This window comes from Ambystoma mexicanum, chromosome 5p (assembly GCF_040938575.1).
Source record: "Ambystoma mexicanum isolate Mex_15411 chromosome 5p, UKY_AmexF1_1, whole genome shotgun sequence".
NCBI classification, from domain to species: Eukaryota; Metazoa; Chordata; class Amphibia; order Caudata; family Ambystomatidae; genus Ambystoma; species Ambystoma mexicanum.
Window position 1 is genome coordinate 300,200,694 of NC_090930.1, and position 20,047 is coordinate 300,220,740.

A 20,047-nucleotide genomic window follows, 5' to 3' on the forward strand; every position below is an offset into this window, starting at 1 on the left:
ATTTGTATTTCATTTTTAAGAAAATGAGCGATGGCCCTGACACAGGTCAGGGCAGAAATGATACGGTTTCTAACACTGGACCTGACAATTATTTGTGAACAATGTCTTCACAATGTTTACACGAGTCAGTGCAAGGACAGAAACACTTTGGGATTTTCCACTGATGGCCTATAATTCAGGGTGGCCATGTTGTTAAATCACAGTTTCACTGCAAAATGAATCAAATCAGCTGTGATTTAAAAATGCTTAAATTACATTTGAAAACAAACATATTTTATTATCTTGCTAAAACCTTCTTTTTAGACCAAAGATTATGTAGCTGATTGCTTATTATTGACTATATCTATTTTGTCGTTAAAGGAATGATTATGATTAAAGTAGTTAATTTACAAAAGAGCTATATATTCACTCGGTTCCTTGTAGGGAGTGTAAATATGTTCCACTTATAATTCTTAAATTATCCAATAATGTGTGCAATTATTGTATTATCAGGAAAATAAAGCAAGGTAATATAGGTGCAACCTTAAGAATACAGGTTTGCTTTACAGTTGTTCAATAAGGGCCGACTGGTGGATTTGGTGGAAGAGCAACATGGGGCACAGGATGAAAACAGAAACAAGGAGTGGGTAGGGAGACTGTGACCTGTATGTGGGAGGGATTGTGTGAAGGGAACAGGATGGTAGGATGCATTTTGGAGAGGCGCCAAAAAAACAAGATGGGAAAATAAAATGGGGTACTATGCTGTTGAGAGGAAGAAGGTAGCCCCATCCCTTCATGAATAATGAAAGTCCTTTTATAAGATGTCATAGATCCAGTTCAGCCAGTCCACGTTTAGCATTGCCTATAATGGCGGCGCGCATGTAAAAACTAGATATAAATAGAGTGATGCTGCCAGAATTCCAGACTTCCAAGTTGATCTGTGAGTAATGGTTTGGAAAGGATATCCTGAAATGGAGCAATAATCCACCCTTCTCCCCAAGGCAGGGCTAGTTTGTTTGTTTATTTATTTATAGGGCACACCGAACCCGAATGTAGCTGGGCGCAACAAAGTACAAGAATACTTAAAAGCTTAGTTACAGGTTAGACAGGTAGGGGTTACACAAGGTTATATAATACAAAATGAGAACAGCAGAAAAAAGGATGCAAAAGTAAATCAAGTACTGAATAATGATGAACAGTAGGTAGGTTTGTCTGCCAGGTACAATAGTAGTTACAGTGATCGTCATATGCCAGTGTAGTGAACTGGTGAGCTTGGGAAGTACGAACGCCTTCTTTCTCATAGCACCGCTTCTAATGTGCTTTTAAACAAGTATTTATTTCTTGGAAAACGAAGAACAGCACCACACCCGACTTGGCCAACAAGTTTACTGCCACTCTCCTTCTTCTCCAGTCGTGTCATGTCAAAGCTCCGCCGGCCCAATGGAAAGAGAATGATGGCGTAGGCCCAAACCACCTTCCCGATGATCGGTTTCTCAAGGTTACACTCAGTATCTATCTCGGGAGGATAGCTTGGGGCAACGTGCTCGCCATGGAAGCAAGAGGATGCAGAGCAACACTGGTTCGATCCCCCGGGTCCGCGCTTAGAAGCCTCTGGGTATTATGCGCGTTATAAATAACATATCATATCATACCAGTGCGAGAATTTATTGCCGACTCATAGTGCCATTAAAGATCTACCCCACTTACAGAGGAGCAAGCTTTGACGTTTTTAGGGGCACAATAGTGCACCCTGGTGCCTCCTTGCTTGTGGCGTCCTAGAAGGGCCTCCTCCTAACACGTGTCTGGGAGACACTTGACACACAGGTTCACTGGGGAACAGATATTTCTGTCACTGTAAAGTTGGAATGACATCATGTAGGTACTTAATCAGAAATGAATGACAAACTATTATTCCTGGTAACTATCAGCAGAACATGTTTGCATACTCCTCGTCCGGATGCTGATTCTTCATGGGAATGAGGTCTTGGTGGATCAGTTGCAGCAGTATACTGCCAGCGCTGGTGGCAAAGCTCGGACGCTTTATTGTTAGGTTAGACGCTTCGGAGGCTGCTGTTAAGATCGGATCCAGAACTTTGAAACCGAAGCTATAGCTTTTTAGACCTATTGCTGCTATTGTATTCAAGAAGCTGGCCATTCACTGTACTTCAGGGTTAAAAGGGATGAGTTGGGAAGGCAATAACATGAAGAGGCCGATGTGCAGCACTTGTATGAAGACCCGCTGGTGAGCAACATCCACTCATATGTGAGGTGCCCCTCTACCCCCGAGCCTCCCATGGCCTGGCATGGGTTGATGTGATCCACCCAGCTGCTCACCTGTTAAGGGTTGTTGCTAGATTTAATGGTGTCATCTGAGGTCTACCCATAGAAGTAGGTTGCATTTGGGCTGACCAAAGTATTGTTTAGGACGGTTGTAGTTTTTTCTTAGCAAACCGATATTACCCAAATTGACCTTTTACAATTGACCTTTTGTCCTAATTGACCTAATTATAGTGGTCCTAATTGACCTTCTGCACAATTGACCTTCATATTATTTTAGTTATTTTATATATGTATTGGGTTATAAATAATATAAGGGTATTGGGCAGGGGGTTGCAGTTTGTTTTTTGATTGGGTGGGGCTTGTGGGGGGTTTCCCCTGCATATATATCCCAATTGACCTTTTAAATTAGATCAATTCTCCCGAGGTCAATTCTCCCGAGGTCAATTGTGAAAAGGTCAATTAGTATATATCCTAGCAAACCAACTACCATTTTCATTTCTTTCCTGTATTCCCCTGCAATGGAGCAATCTTTAAAACATGCTTTCACTAAAAGGAAGTGGTTCTGTTCTTACTGTGAGTTGAAGAAGATGGCACCAATTGCACACTGCCCCGTCATCTGAGTTTCAGACCTTTCTGGTGGTGATCTGATACTTGTCATGGGCAGCTTTGTATCCCTGTTTGCCCCACAGTTGCCCTGTCATGAAATGCTGCTATGGTGAGGATTTATTTTGTCTGCTGTGGCATAGACTGTGTAGTGGGTACCATGAATGAGTTTAAACTGGGCGAAACCTTTACGGGATTACTTGTATCAGGGTCCAACCTGCTTCCTAAAAAGTGGCTGTAGTGCACCCATTTGCTGGTTATCTAAGAGGGGACCTCCAGGAATCTGAATATTGAAATTGACAAATGTTGTTGTCACTTCAGTGTGGGGATAATCAGGATTGGTTGTGGACTCAGAGCAACTAAGGGATATTGTAGCATTGATATAGTTATTGAGAACTTTCCACTGATGTGGCAAATGCACAGGTGGCTGCAGGGATGCAGAAAGCAGTAACATCTTCAGATTGATCAATGTGATACAGTTGGGGTGATAAAGCCAGCTTGGCTGTGTGAAAAACCTGAAGGTGTCTCCCTAGCTAGTCCCTGGGGATCTGTCATCCAGGTGGCCAGGACACGGCCATCGCTATTGGATCCAGTTCCTGGGGGTGGACCAGTGAGGGAGGATCACCTGAATGGGGGGCCCTCGGGGAGTGGAAGTGGGACACTGAGGGGTGAGACGCGGTGTCACCCTTCTTTCAACACCTTTTCCCCATCCTACCACGTAGGGCATTCAGACACACTGCCCCCCCTTTTCCACACAAACACTTTTGCACATCACGAAAGACAACGGCCTAACACCAGAGCTGTTTACCTGACATGTCCTAATATAAGGGTCAGGCAGAGTCAGGCAATTGACCAGAATCACAGACACCTGATGGCCCTTTCCCTTGCCCACAGGGATAAAAGGTGGAGCACGAGACCACAGGACGAGCAAGGCAGACTGCACAACGAGAGAGCTATCCGAGCATGGCAGTTGAAGAGGAGGAAAAAAGGGGTGATAACCAAAGGGGCAACAAGGAGAGAAGCGACCTTGCCCTTTCTTACCCAGGCCCGCAAAGCCTCTGCAGAAGGAAACATAAGAACGCAAACAATAGCCAGAGTGTGTTGCAGCAGATGTCAACAGTACACGGAGCATGCCTACGCTGATAAGCAGGACAGAGGGAGACACCTGCTACCATGGTACCGTTCTTGACTCCAGATACAAAGTAAAGCCAAGCAGTTAATATCAGTTGGTGAGTTGAGGGGAGAGCCAATAAAAAACCAAACTTTGTTGAATGAAAGTGGCAAAGTATGAAAACTACAAAGAACTGTGAACATAGAGGGAAAGCCAGCTGCAGAGGGGGCCCGGCACCAAGTGGGTGCTCATTCAAGAGATTCTGGTTAATCCTGTGTTTATTGAACTACCGATACCAGAAGGACATAGGATTGCCTCAAGGAGGCACAAGGAGAGCCGCAAGGAAAAGGCCAAATTGGTCATCCAGGGGTCTAGCAAAACCCCCTGTACAGTCGAAAGTCTTTGACTTGCACGTAAGTGGAAAACTAAGGGAGGTGAATCTCGCATAGTGAATTCAAGGAAAGAATTGTGTAAAAGGAAAGAATTGGCAATAGTGAATCAGACGGAGGGATGCTAATAGAACCAGGTGAAATTTGTAGTCCCAATGAACAGTGAGTTGACGAAAGTGAACCCGGCAGATGGGTGTCCATAGTGAACTGTTTGAAAAGACATTAAGACTTCTGAGTGTCACAGTTGAAATTGTTCTGAAAGGCCGTAGTGAACCGACAGCGGTAGGCTGAGATTTGAGAAGGGTCTGAGCCCAAAAGAGGGAGATCCAGGGGTGAAAAGCAGAAAGCGTGCGAAAGGGAGCCAGAGTGAACCCGACGGAGGGAGGCCAATATTCGAGAAGGATCTGAGCCCGGCAGAGGGGGTTCAGGGGGTGGAAACCCATCACCCCATCGACACATGAAGGCAAGAATAAGACATCTTTAGAATACAAGCCAGACTGAACCCGACGGAGGGAGAATAATATTTGAGAGGTTCTAAGCCCAGAAGAGGGAGACCCAAGGGTGAAGAATCGCCACCCCAAGTGCAATCCGACAGAACCTTTTGTTGGTTGTTCGAACCTATCAGATCCCTGGAAGCAGGAGAGACAATCTCTGAAGTTCCTGATATTGATAAGAACTGTTTGAGGGGTTTGCGACCAGAAGAGGGGGACTCAGGGGTGAAGTCACCACCCAACATACATTTGGAACGGAACTACTTTTGTTTGTTATTTTTGAAACCCATCAGCTCCTTGGGGGACAAGAGACTTTCAGTAGAAACGAGACTTAACCTCCGAAGGTCCTGATACGTGGGGCGGAACTGTCGTCTCGTGCTGGGAAAGCTCAACAGTGTGCTGTGCTCAGGAGACCCACCTTTTCCATTGCTTAAAACATGGGGAAGGGAGAACCCCGGCTAACACATCCTGACTTATCATTTGTGAACACTTCTTTCTTTCTTGTGAAACCCTATCCCATACTCTTTTTGTATATAGCATAAGGATTGGCAATAGGGTTTTCTTAGCATAGGCCCTTTTATTTGCTACAACGCCACTAGGACTGCCATATTATTATTTGATGGTCGCGCCTTGTTCCCATCTTAGATTTAGGTTTAGATTAGGCGTTCCTCCAACTTACCTATACAGTTTAATAAACACCCTTGAACTGTGATCACTTGTTTCTGTCTATATGTGATACTATGCCTTCCTTTCAGCAGTAAGCTTTAGATCAACTCTACATACATAGAGAGGTGGCTGGAAAGGCCTTTGGAATACTTCCCTTTTCACAACGGAAGATAGAAAGTATGAATACTGGTCAAACACCATCACAGGGTCTTGATTGGATCTTTTCTCTTATAAGAGTGGGTTAAAAAGAACCGTATCCAATATTACTGCAAGGATCATTAAGTGAAAAGAGAGTTCAGGTCATGAAAATAGCACATAAATAGTCAACATCAATTTAAAGTTTTAAAAACTGATTCACACAATTGCATTTTGCAGATGTGCTCCTACATTGATTTTAGCCAAACTAGAGCATTGCGTGGAAATGACGTGGCCATCTTCTCTCACCCAAAGGCCATGAAGTATTGATACATAGGCCGGATTTAGCGGGCAGCTTCATACAGTGCTCCAACTCGTCACACGAAGAAACCAAGGCAGCACAACAATACTTAAGAGCCCATCTTTGAGATATGAAAAATCATCATCATGTACATTCGGAAAATAATTAATCATGAATGCTAATCTCAACAACCATTGCTGAAATAGCTCTCATGAGAAAATCCATACATTGTGTGGGTTTAGGGGTGTGCTTCCTCCTCCCCATAATTCCTGGCTCACTCAAGACTTCAGAAGCACTGAGGGACTTTCGAAGACACAAAAATATTTGCCCTAATAAACAAGAGAAAGAAGGTAGCTGGTAATCTTGTTACCAACAAAACCAGGGAGCATTTACAGCTATACTAACACCAGGGTTTTCTAATTTCTCATCCAGAAATACAACACTTAAAGGGTGGGTGATCAGGGGCGCCGTCACATCCAACTGGTTTAAATCTTTGAATGATGTTGTATCTACCCATTGGTGACCAATATATTTAGAATACAATCAGAAATATAAGCTAAGCTGAAGAACATAAATTGGGGGGTTCTGAGTCATTACATCCCCAGAACAAACAGGGCTGGGACCCATAATGTTATTTTTCTCCTAGTTATTAGCATTATCAACATATTCTAGGGCTGGTACAATTATATAAACATACTGTAGTCATAGAATATGTGGAGGAAGGGATGGCTATATTGTTTCCCCACCAATGTTTTCTTTTCGATATACTGAATGGATACCAAGTTGAGGAAGGGTCATTATCCCAAGCAATAATGACCCCTCCCTCAGTCTATAAGGCTAAAGTATGCATTATGGACCCTCTGTGGAAGGTGGCAATGGCCTTGACAGGTGGGGAACATCAATACTTCACCAAACTCAGACTGCTTAAGCTACAGGGTGTCAATTTTTGTGGATAAAGCACATTCATGAGGCAAGTAGAGGAGGTGCGAGAGATGGGGCTCAGTACGAGGTTGCCAGTAATTTTACATTACTGTTTCCGCCGCCTGACATCCTGGTGTTACCGGGACATCACACTCGGCCGCGGGAGAGTAAGTTCCCATTCCCATGGGGTCGCATAGAACTTGGGAACACTGAAGCACCAGCAATGTTGTTAACGGTGCAAGTGCTTCAGTGAATTTGCTGCTTCTGGGGGCCAGAACTACCGGCAGGTCAGGTCTGCCGGTTGTTCAGTGCCGCTACCAGCAGACTCATAGTGACCCGATACAGAAAAGGTGTCGGTAACATTGTTACCGGTACCTTTATTTCTGGACTGTGTCATTCGTAATGAGGCCCATTGTGTTAAATCCAGTAACTATATGGATTGTCATGAGATTTTCATATATTTTATTGAGAAGGAATGAAAAAGGACGGTTTGGAAGCCTTCTCGGGGTGACACTTAAGGTCTTGGACATAACAACAGCTATGTTTATATTATGGTTTTAGTATTCATCTGCCATCCCTCTTTGTTTCACCTTTCATATTGGTTCTCTTTTTCATTGTCTCTATATCTCACTTCTTCAATTCTCTCTCTACTTTTTCTTTTTCCCACTCGCTCTCTCTCCTATCCATTCTTTACTCCTCACCATTTCTCCATCTCTCCTCTTGTGTTCCCTCTCTATCGCTTCCTCACTCTTTCCATCCTCTCACACTGCTGCCAACCATTGTTTTCTCGTGTCATGTTATGATTTATTCTCATCTTTCACATTTTTGCATGACTCTCCTCTCGCTTGTTTGCTCTATGTTTCTCTGATGCATTTACACTAACGCTTGTCTGTACCCTAGCCTTATTCTTCTCCATGCAATCTCCTCTCTTAGATTTTATCTCATCATGAATTCTCTTCTTTGGATAAGACCTTCTCCTTTTCCACATTGTTTCTTATAACCCTTCCTGTAGTCTTTGTCTTTGGTTCCATTTAATTTTCTATGCTGTGTTTCTTCAGCCTTACTTGTAAAGAACGCACATAAGCTCAGTATTTCATATTGTGTCAGTGGGCCTCATTCCGAGTATGGCGGTAAGGGATAGCGGCCACCGCTAACGAGAGCGGTGGCGGTAATCCCTTACCGCCATACTCCGAGTTCCCTTTGCGCCATGGAGGTTTTAACACCTGCTTTTAGCAGGTGTTAAAAACCATTGCGCTAAGGGACCTTGATGTTAATTACGCCACCGTAATTTACGGTGGCGTAATTAACGCCTTCCCCACTTCCATTATGCCCTATGGGGCAAGAATGGGAATGGGGAAGGGTAAATGGGGATTGGGGAATTACCGCCCCGCCAACCTTGGAATGGGGCGGTAATTCCGCCATCCACCAAGGCGCTGCCGGTCCGGGTACGGCGTCAACCAAGGCGTTAATAGCGCCATTGGTTAGCGCCGTACTCGGAATGAGGCCCAGTGTCCTTAACGCAGTTCTGTAAACATGACACTATGTTCAACTGTGTGTTTTATTTATTTGTTTTTTGACTGCACATTTAGCAACTTTGCCTTATAGGAAAATGTTTAAGATGTGTGTATATCCCCAAAGATGATCTTAAATCTTAAAAGCATACCTCTTTGCCTTGTCCCTCTCATCTTCATCCATCAGCTCGTTTGTGAAACACAGAGAACTGGAATAGAAAAAGAAAAATGGATTTTAGCCAACTCTAGGAGATACTAAGATACAATCAAGTTCGCTATATACTGATTTTTACAGAGGCAGCATGGTAAGAACTTGACCTATCAACCTGTGTTTTTTTAAAGTACTTGTGTCGTCTGCAGTTTCAGATGCAACCTGAACAATTAAATGCAGCAGACCAGGCATGTCTACAGACTAAAGACATTAAAAAGGTATGTTCCCCATAAAAACTGTGTCAATCTGAAAAGCGTGTCTAACAGGACCTGCCTTCCAATGTCCCACACTGTATAGAGTTGTGCATCCAGGGTGAGGTGCCTCTGACAAGCTTGTATTAACCCCTTATAATCATCACTCTCTGATTATTAAGACAAACCCCATTTTAAGGCATTGACATTTTACCTATATGCAATCCTACTGACATAATTTCTAATCCTTCCTAGTCTCCAGGCGTATGGTATGGTCATCAGTAAATCAACGAAAGGACTGTATTAGCAAGAATCTGCTTCAGATACATTGCAGATGGAAATCTGGCCTGGCAGGGGCACAGGGCTTGCCAAGGTGCCAGTGAAGTATAGGCAGCATCAGCATACTGTGGCTAAACATGGTGCCGTGGCACTGGTACTACATGATTGATCAGGCACTTTCATCGCCATAACACACCGAAACAAAGACAAATAGGAGCCCACTGGTTAGATCTATTCCTTCCCATCAACTATTATACAAAAGGTACCATCAGCACCGCTCCTTCCTGGTGCAACCAGTAGTGCAGTAATGTTCAGCCCTGTCACCACTTTCGCATGGTTTAATTAAAATGAGATGTGGCACCCCACCGGCTAGTCCGCAACATGCATGGTCAACATTACTAGAGTCCTTCCCTGAACGATCAATCGTTGATCCGGCAGCACCTACACGCTGGGCTCTCCACACATGGGTGTAAAAATCAGATCCAAAACCTAAGTAGCAAGGTGTCCACACATATATAACTAAGGGATGTTAGGATAAGAGAGTCTGCCCAGGGAGCACAATCAAGGTGTGGCATGCAGAATGTGGGCAACCCATAGGGATGAACTAACCAACATCAAATCCCTCATTAAAACTGCATTACATCCCCAGGGGTTTGGGCCATCAACCATTCTCCATACCAGCTGCCTAGGGAGACACACCAGAGTTCCCTTAAGCCATAGAGAGGCTGGAAGCGGGGGTACATGCCCCATAAAAGGAAAGGCCAGCGGTATAAGGCTGCAGATGGCCAGATCAGGTACACATTTGGAGACAGATGGCTAAGAGTGCAGAAAGTGTTGGTGTAGGAAATAGGAGGTTAGAGGAGAGACCTAGAGATTGGGGATGCAATGACCCAGGGGATAGGGTAAGTGGGGCTGTGAGAATGAAACCCAGGGTGCTGGGCACAGAATGACACAGGATGTGGGGAGGGAAGAATACCCAGGACGTTGGGGAGAAATAGACTCCGGAAGCTGCACAGATGAATGCAAAAGGTTGGGAAGGGTGAGACAGAGGAGGATGAGGAAAGAGAAAGTGGTGAGGCTGGTGAGAGAGAAAGAGACTCATGAAGCTGGGGGACAAATATGACAATGGCTGGGGGGAAAGAGTCCAAGGAAGTTGGGGTAAGAGGGTATAAGCAGAAGAGATCCAGGGGGCTGAGGAGAGACACAATGTCCCAGGAGGCGGGGATCGAGAGACCCAGTAGACCATTGCACCACTTGCACTCACTATCCAATGCCTCAACTGCTGAAATAATGTCTCCACATGCCTTCCCACCACCTTCCTCATCCTGGTCTCTTCTCCTTTACGACCACCTCCTCTGACCTCACCCAAACACCCCACAGCTTCCTGTTCCTCCTCCTCTCTGGATTGGTTCTCTGTCTCTGGCCAATCCGGCTCGGTCTTCCTTGCCCAGGGAGGGTTACAGACATGAAAAGCATTAGATGGCCCCTGAAGCCCAGCCTTTTGCTCTGTGTGGTGCCGCTGCTGCTTGGCAATGGAGGTTGATTAGAGGTAAGTCCTCTGTTCACACTTCAGGTGCATAGCAGTTGGTGGGCATTGCATGGTTTGCAACGGTGCCGCGTAGGAGTTTGGGCTCCTTGCTCTCTGCTTCTGGCTACATGTGTATAGGTCTCCCCACCACTGATATCTCCCTGCAAGGAGGCGAAAAAAACTTGGCCAGCCGTTTTGGTCAAAGGCATGGGGTGATGCACAGATATATTGCTTGCACGAGACTGAGAGAGAGAGAGAGAGAGAGAGAGCGAGCAAGAGAGAGAGAGAGAGAGGCACTCCAGAGGGTTGTGAGAGAAAAAGTGAGCAGGCTGGGGAAGAAGGACCTAGGAGAGTTGACATTGGGGTTTGTCAAGATATATATTTTTTTTTTTAGATTGGAGGAAATGGGAGGGGGCAGCTCACATGGTCAGACTGGGCCATAAAACGGTCTTAGGCACCAATGAAAACATGGCCAGCAGTTGCAAATGGATATTCAAATGGATATTCAGTCCTTTAGTCACAGACTGTTTGAATAGTACCCAAGGGGTTGTTTTTTATTCAAATGTAAACAAATGGTGATATTTAAAGAATATTTATTCAGCAACAATGGTCAAAACTACTAGCTGCGTAGTGAAGCAACTCCTCAAACTGGCCCACATTGCACAAAAAAGTGGCCCATTTTGATTGGCCTACACTAGCATTTTGCATTTTTGCTACAGTCATCGCTCTATTGCCCTATAGACCAGTCCAAGCCTGCCGACTCATCCATAATGGGTGAGGGGGCGTCCACCCACTGGCCACCTCACCCATTATGAAGGAGCCGAGGAGCCAGCCCAGTGAAACACTGAGCACTCCCTCAGCTGCTTCATCCAGCTGAGGGAGTGCTCCTGGGCTGGCTGAACTGTCAAAGGGAAACACTGTTTGCCTTTGACAGTTCATTTCCCCAGCCGCACATGATCACTGAGCCATGCAACGTTGGGGGTGTTTTGCTTCGCCAGCCTTGCATAGCTCATTGGAAATGCTGGCTGGGGCAATGCATGTATGTATGTGCGAGGGGGTGCTCCTGCGCCTCCTCGCATATACGGGCAGAGCAACCTGGAGCGGGGCATTTTAGCAACCATGCGCAGGCCCCTGCAGAAGGTAAGTTTATGGCGATTTATTTTTTATTTAAATAGGTATGGATGTGTGTATGTTTGTGTTATGGGGCTGTGGTGGGAGCAGGATGCGCAGCAGCACTGGGAAAGTGGTGAGATTAAGGTGGGGGAGAGCTCAGGGTCTGTACTGGGAGTAGGGTGCGGTGACGGCACACAAAAGTTCATAGCGATTTCTACATACTGTCCATCCAGCACTTTTAGGGGGGCCCATCCTGCCCAAACTTGGCTCAGGGGGGGCCCGAGCCAAAAAAGTTTGAAGACCACTGGTATAGAGTTTCCTCAAAAGGAGGGTACTATGAAATTACTTCTGCTCTGCAGGATTGCAGGAATAGGTAGTGCTTTCTAAACCCACATTGCTACTAAACCAGCAGTGATTGGAGTCATGAAGACAAACAGGCAAATCCCAAAGATATAACTCCTTTGCCTTTATGGTAACATGGACTAGGGGCAGGCTATACTCTACAGGAGGAATGTGAGCTATCAAAGAAGAACAACAATAGTACGGGAGTACTAAAATAAAGGAAATGTCCAATCAAGGTTCTATAAAAAAATATGAGACTTTAATTAAACTAAAAATACAAACACACTAACAAAAACACTACACACCCACTCTTGTAAAAGAAGACACAGAATATGCAGACGTTTGGATGAAAGGAACACTCTGGGTATGAAGACAGGGGTAGACAGGCAGCAGTGCTGAATCACATGTACATTCCAGACAAACCGCAGCTGCAATCAATTAATTCCAGCAATAGGCAGCCCTTAAAAGGGGCCACCCATTCTAAACATGTTATGTAACTATAACTCACCAAGGCCCGGTGGTAGTTTGCTAAATAAAATGAAACTATATCTCACTTGATATAGTGCCCCTTGGGAAGGCACAGCTATATCTGGTTCACACTCTATGGATATATCCTAAAAAGGTAAAGGGCAGGGTTTAAATGTCTCTAGAGTCCTTAAACCTAGCCAGAGGGTCAGATCCACTATAAATACCTTTTAATCTTTTTCTGGAGGCTCATCAGAACTTGGCTTCTTATCACTTTCTAGTAGATTGAGTCAATTGAGTGCTTCCAGTGAGTCGTGTCAACATTGATGAAGTTCAAGTCAAGTGCTTCCCAATGGGTTGCGTTATCATGAAGGTTTGAGTCGAATACTTCCAATGGTTCGAGGTCCAGTTGGATGCTACTAGCGGGTTGAGTTGGTATTGAGACGGGTCGAGTCAGATGCTCCTAGCGGGTGAGTTGGCTTCGAGATGGGACAAGTTGCTCCCAGTGGTCTGAGTCAGTGCCCCCACAGTGGCAAATCAGCTTGAAAATGGATTGATGCAGGTGGAAAAGTGGAGAAGTTCAAAGGCAGCAACCGTTTCTAATAACGCTTAAGCACCCAAGTTAGCTTGAAAAGCAGTTTGAAGCAAGAAACAAAGCCTGATGCTGTATCTTTGATCCCGGGCTGCTGTGGGACCAAAGGTATCAAAGGATAAGGTACATTGTGCTTATTCCCTTCCCAGCCAGGAAGGTTGCCAGAGAGCATTTACAGGAGTGGCCACATCCATTAGGCAGTGTCATGGTTACTAGTGTTCAGGCAGCAGGCAGGCCCTGTCCAAACAGCAGGTCACTTCAAGGGGTCATCTAAAGTGGGTGAAGGGAGAGTCTTGCTCCCTCCTTGTTAGACTTCATCTTCACCAACATGGCAGGACTTTGGGAAGACTGTACCTGCATGTTTACAGGAGAACCCCTTTTTTTGGATATTCCAAATGCTGATTAAATTAAGAGGGGGGTAGGGCTTACCCTTTTTATAGTAATTTGACCACAGCAGATTGGTTCATTTCAATCCTTCTGTAAGGATCCAATACTGGCTGCTGCTGTGACAAGAGTCTTTGCCTGCTTATGTCTGTCCCAGAGTGCTTTCTGTGCAGGAAGTTCGTAGGGGGCACAGGAAATGTGGGTGGCCAACAGAATTCCAAAATGGGTGAACCCCTCTCCTGGAGACACCTCTTGCTCCTCAGCCGCACACATCTCTCCCTCTCCTGTCTACCCTACATCAAAGAGATTTCAGTATTATCCTCCTGGTTTGATATCCCCATTGTAGTGCCATGGCTTTCTTTCAAGCAGGGGTTCCCATCCAGCCCTATGAGGCAGGGTCTGGTCTCCTGGAAAGGTGGCAAGCCCTTTCAGCAAAGAACAAAGCAAGCCTTTAGGGATGGTCCTAATATACTGTTGCTTAGGAACCCAGCCCTAGGCCTTGACACTCAAAGCTCTGATACTTACAGGGGTCACTGAAAAGCCAGTTGAATATATCAAATGGGATAGAGTTGGTCAAACTGTAGCTTCCCAAAGTCCACTATATGATGCCAGATGCAGGTTATTTGTTATTTATGAATCTGCCACCAGGGCTTCAGAAGGTGCAGTTATGTATCATTTGGATAATGGGTGTCCCGATTTAAGGCACTTATCTGCCAGTGTGAGCTAGAGCACCATCTGCTGTCACACACATGTCTGAAAAACGGGTTCATCGACTACTTAACTGCAGATTAAAACCCTTGACTAGAGTGATGTTTTGCAAGAGGCCAGCAGTAAAAGTCCTTGTAATACTGCTATAGCTCTAAAACAATTATCTAACATAATGTTGCTTGTACATCAGTTCTAAGAATCAATATAGCAAAAATAACATATGATCATACAGTATCTATATGACAAAAACAGCACATTACACAGACAATGTAACAATAATCAGGAGCACAACACTGATGCAAAGGATTCAGGTCTTGAGCTGTCAACTAATATTGATATTAGGGCCATTCTACTACTTATTCTGCTTCTATTACTGCTAATAATAATACAAATAACAGTGATAGTAAATAGTATGAACATCGTTTAGAATCGGGAGTGAATTCATTTCTCAGCAGAGTTATGCCCTTAAATAAGTTGCTATTTCATCACTATTACCCCTGTACCGAAATCCATTGCTTGAAACCTAGGATCATGCTACAGAAACCAATACATGCACATTGTAAGGATACTACTACTAATAATATAACAATTATAATAATACATGTCACATTAATAGAAAATACAACTTTGTACTATTAGGCACACGTAACCATATTATTAAAGATCCCTAGCACAAAACTAACATCAAGAGTTTCCTTGGTAGCATGGTTTATACAAAATGTATCCACATGTCTACTTCTGCACACCAAGTGAATAGAATGTTATGCAGAGGGAATACAGTGGAGCAATCGCGCACTGTAGCAAGCATTCAAAATAGAAACATGTCACGTATTCAGTTTCACTGAACTCCCACCCATTACTACAGCACTACTCCCACCCCATCCATCCACCCTTATCCATGTCCAAAATGGTTTTCATAACAAACAAGACAAACAGAACATGCATGTGGTTAAAATAAAACTGAGGTATACAATTTTTTTCATAAGTGATTCCAGGCAACACCCCAGAAAATCATAAAATTCTTAAGACATTCTTTTTTTAAATGTGTGTCACCAAAGATTGCAATCTGTAAATGAATTACACATATGATGGGATACAGTAAGGAAGTACATGTTGGATGTCTCTACTGTGATTGGAAGAGATCAAAGATAGGCATCTGCTTTTGCCTTTGATATTGACGTTGCCAAGCTCAACAAAACCTTTCTGTACCCTTCTGAGAGAGTTGCACACAATCCTGCAGGCTTCTCATTGAGCTGTTTCCATTAAGCAACAGTTCAGGCATTACCCAGCACTCCTTACATGCTCCGGTTTATAGGGGAACCAAATTGAAAGCTTGTTTGAAGAGCAACCTATCAGAGTTAGTAAAACCTCTCCTCTTAAATTGCTTACATTTCCAAGCAATGGTTTGATCCAAAAATCAGTTCTGTCCACAGTGAGCACTGTACAAATGACGACAGTCAATGATGATTCAATGTATTTTCATTTTTGAAATTCCATCCATCGCCTTGTTTGTTTGTTTGTTTTTGTTTGTTTGTTTATTTGATATAGCGCAAAACCAAACCCGCAGGTAGCCGGGCGCCAACATTACAAGGATACTTGAGAACTTAGTTGCAGTGGTACACAGAAATAGACAGTAAGACAATTCAGCAATGTTACAGTCTAAATGTAATTATCCAGTTATTACCGGATGTCAGCGGCATAGAGAGCTAAGTAGCGATCAACCACAGTTTGTAGTCTCAGTAAGGTACAGTGAGAAACCTAGATACTAGCAGTGGTGGTCGTGGTCAGATTAGTGGTGGGCATAGTCAGAGAGTGTCACTCAGGGCGAGTGGTTCAAGTACGAGAGGGTAATCAGTTTAGATGTCATTCGATCGTATCCATGAGGGAACCCTCGGCCTAAAGCCTAGGTAAGGTTGGTCCTTTCTAAGTTCTAAAGGGAGTTTGTTCCAAGTTTGGGCGGCTATGACTGGAAAGCTAGCGCCACCAGCTGTGCTCTTTTTGTATCTAGGCACCATCAATGTATGGGCGTTGGCCATTCTTGTTGGGCGGTTTTAAATTCTCTTGTTGATTCTATTGGCTAGATAGGGGGGAATCTATATTGTTGAGGCATTTGGATGTGAGCGAGAGAGTTTCGAGGGTGATCCTGTCTTTAATTTTTAGCCAGTGGATATTCCTTCTGGAGGTGGAGACATGGGCTCTGTTAGGAATGTTTAAGGCTACTCTAAGAGTGTTATTTTCGAGTGTTTGGAGTTTGTTAAGGATATACTTGTTAGCCCCCGCATACAGGCCATTACAGTAGTACAATCTGGATATGATAAGTGCATTAGCTAGTGTAATACAGCTAGCCTCCGTTAGGAATGGTCTACATGCTCAGATCAATTTACAAGTATAGGCTGTCGAGGAAGCCAGGGAGTTAATTTGTTTCATAAATGTGAGTGCTGAGTCCAAGTAGACCCCAAGGGTTTTGACTGCAGGCATCACTTTAATGACATTATTGTCAATGTTGAATGAAGCATAGTTCTGGTCGAGTTTTCTGATCGATGTCTCTGTACCGAGGATAAGAATCTCCGTTTTGTCGTCATTCAGGTAGAGGCCATGGGATGCCATCCATGCCTGAGTGAGGAGATATATCTTGTTTACCAAAGCTGAGTCTTCCAAGAAGTTACCCAAAAGGGGGATGAGGATCTGAGTGTCATCTGCGTAGTTGGTGTAGATGACACCCAGTCTATCCAACTTGTCAAACAAAGGTTTGGTAAAGATGTTGTACATAGTGGGAGACATGCATGATCCCTGGGGGACACCGCAGGAGACTTGTATGGGATCTGCAGCTGCTAGGGGGAGAAGACTCTCATTGTCCGGTTAGCAAGGAAGGATTGTACCCAGGTTATGGCATCACTTGAAAAATGGGCAGCGGAGCCGAGGTGATTGCATAAGACTGCATGATCTACCAGGTCAAAGGCTGCCGAAAGGTGAAGGAGGAGTAGCATAGCTGATTTACCATTGTCCTTCAGCTCGTCAATTTGAGTCTTAAGATCAATCAGGGCTGTTTCAGTGCCATGAAGGGGGCGGAAGCCAGATTGTCATGAGCCGAGAAGGTTGTTGGTTTCAAGATAGTCCTGTATTTGCAGGTATGCTACCCTATCGATGATTTTAAGTAGGAATGGGACGGTGGTGATGGGGCTGTAGTTAGTCGGGATGGAGGGGTCGAGAGTTTGTTTTTTAGCAAGGGTAGGACCCAAGACTGTTTGAAGTTATTGGGCACTAGGTTAGTCTTAAAGGAGGCATTAAACAGTTTAGAGATGAAGGGAGCTAGGTCTCTCGCTGCATCTTTTATAATTTTTTCTGTCTCTGGTATAGTTTGTTTAAAGCTAAAGAGGTGAGGAATGTTATTGGGCTGGTTTAGGGAAGGCTGTGGCTTGGGAATAGACTCTGCTGGCAATAGCAAGGTAGCTTTTTTAATTGCAATTTTAGTTTGAAGAGAGCACATTTTTCCTGCAAGGGCATTTTGTATATTAGTACACCAAAGCTTATTTTTTGGAACATTATCCGTTTGCGGTATGGGTGATTCCATTTCACGGAGGATAGAAAATAATTCTTTGATGTCTGATTTAGCTTTAGCTATTCTGTCATTGTAAGTGTTCTTTTTTGTGCTAATAATTTCCTTTTTGTTTGGCGTGGGTGGCTAACTTAATTTTGTTCTCCTCAGTGGGCGAGTGTCGCCAGATTGATTGCAATTTTCTTTTTTGGGTTCTGAGGTCTTTCAGTTGTGGTGTAAACCAGTTATTCCAATGGGAAAGTTGCTTACTTTTACGGATTCTGGAGGGGGCGACCTGATATAGTGCCTTGGTCATGGTACTGTTATAGGTTTCCACATTCTCTCCCTCTCCCCTGCTAAAGTCTCGACTGAATCTGCACCGAATCTGCAACTGGGCCACTCTCACCGACCTCGGTCCTGGTCCCAGCCACTCTCCTCTTGCACTGCCTCCCTGGCAACCCCTGCACTGAGGGACTGTCTCTGTATCCCTACAGCCCCCCCTTTCCCAGCACTTGTCTGCACTTACCTTGCACTTGCCACCAGCTGGCCCTATTTATTTACTTATTCTACTTACTTGTACTGCACTTCCCCCCTCCCCTTCCCCTTGCACTTTTCCCTTCCCCCTACCCCCGCACTTGCGCGGTCTGAATGCCACCTGGCCTAGTAGGATCATTGTCTGTCTTCCCCTTGTTCCCCCCTCCCTGCCTCGTCGCGCCTTGAAACACTTGTGTATAGGCGCGTTACAAATGCCATATCATATCATATCAAGTACAGTGGGGTCTGTGATATTGTCTACGTTGTTAAGGGTAGGGAGAAGGTGTGGGAGAAGTTGTTCTACTGTGATGTCTTTTTTACTTCTAGTGGGGAGTAGCAGGGCCATAATTATAGGTTTAGGGTGGGTAAGATCAAGTGAGGCAGAGAAAGCGATTAAATGGTGGTCTGTCTATGTTTGAGGAGTTATACTAGTGATACTAATGTTGCAGTTCAGGTCAGTGACCCAATCTAAAGTCCTACCTTTGGAGTGTGTAGGGGTGGTGACTTTTTGCGTTAATCCATAATCGTGAAGTAGTGCGGCGACAGATGTGCATGTTTGTCATTGCAGCCGTTGAATCCAAGGTTAAGGTCTCCTAACAGTAAGATTTGCACATGATCTTTCGTATTGTTGGTTAGGATGCTGATTAGGTCATCCTCAAAAGTTCCTAGTGGTCCAGGTGGTCTGTAGATCACATAGATAGTAAGAGTGCGGTTGCAAGTGAGTTGGAGTTTGCCAGGGAGGAGTTCACAAGACTGGAATGGCGTAGTGGTGACTAGTCTGATTGGCAAGTTGGCTTTGTGGATAATAGCTAAGCCACCTCCTTTAGTATTACGTCTGTCAACTCTTAGTAGTTGGTAGCCGTCTGGTATTGCTAACATAATAGCAGGGCCAGCAGCCTCATGGAGCCAGGTTTTGGTTATGAACAGCAGGTCTAGGTTCTCATTAGTTAGGGTGTCTGAAATCTCAGTGGCATGGGCTACCATAGATCTGGCATTAATAAGGGACCCAGTTATTTGAAGGGTGTTATTTGGTATGGTAGGAAGGGGTGGCATCTTTTTGGTTAAAGTAGTTACTTCGGATAGTAGCTGCTTGGTGGGTGAGACGCCTAAGGGCAGAAGAGCGGTCTTGAGGTATTGTGACCGTTTGTTCATTGGGTTAGTTAGGTTGGTGTAGACCCTAAATGTGTGGTAGGATGTTGGTTCATGTAGATAGGACAGTCTAGCCCTTAGTCGCATATTTCTATCTTTAGGTGGGCAAGATGGGTGCGGATGCCATGATAGTAAGGAGGCACAATGCTAAGTGTACTGTAAGTATTTGGTGGATTTTCATTATGGGCGTGGGCGAAGGGTAACTAGGTAAGTTAGTGCAAATTAGGCTAGGACCTGGCCTAGCATAGACAAGTGTGGTTTAAACAATGTACTGGGGGTTAGGTAGTCTAGGCACGTGCAATTATGCTATAGGCTACAAAGTCCTTATCGTGTGCAGGTTGGGTAAAGTACTAGTCCTCGGGCTGAATAGACACGTACAGAGATACTATGAACTATGAAGGCAGGGTCAAATGCATTAGCAGATTAGGCTAAGAAACATTCTGCAGGCAAGGAAGAGCCAGTATAGTAACAGGTCTACCTAAATTTGACAATCACAGATTAGGCTGAAAACACTGTACAAGCAGGTAGGGCCAATATGGTAGCAGGGTCTTTCTAAGTTTGACAATCATAGATTAGGCAGAAAACACTGTATAGGCAGGGTATCAGGTAATATTATCCCCATATATATG

At 44.5% G+C, this 20,047-nt stretch overlaps 1 protein-coding gene across 2 annotated transcripts in view; it reads right to left on the reverse strand.

Moving 5' to 3' along the window:
* PASD1 (PAS domain containing repressor 1) overlaps positions 1–20,047 on the reverse strand; it is a 622,352-nt gene that overhangs the window by 240,225 nt on the left and 362,080 nt on the right. For both annotated transcript variants that reach the window (XM_069612735.1, XM_069612734.1), the window contains one exon: positions 8,540–8,596. In XM_069612735.1, the coding sequence (XP_069468836.1) occupies positions 8,540–8,596 (57 nt within the window). The remainder of the gene's footprint in view (positions 1–8,539; positions 8,597–20,047) is intronic.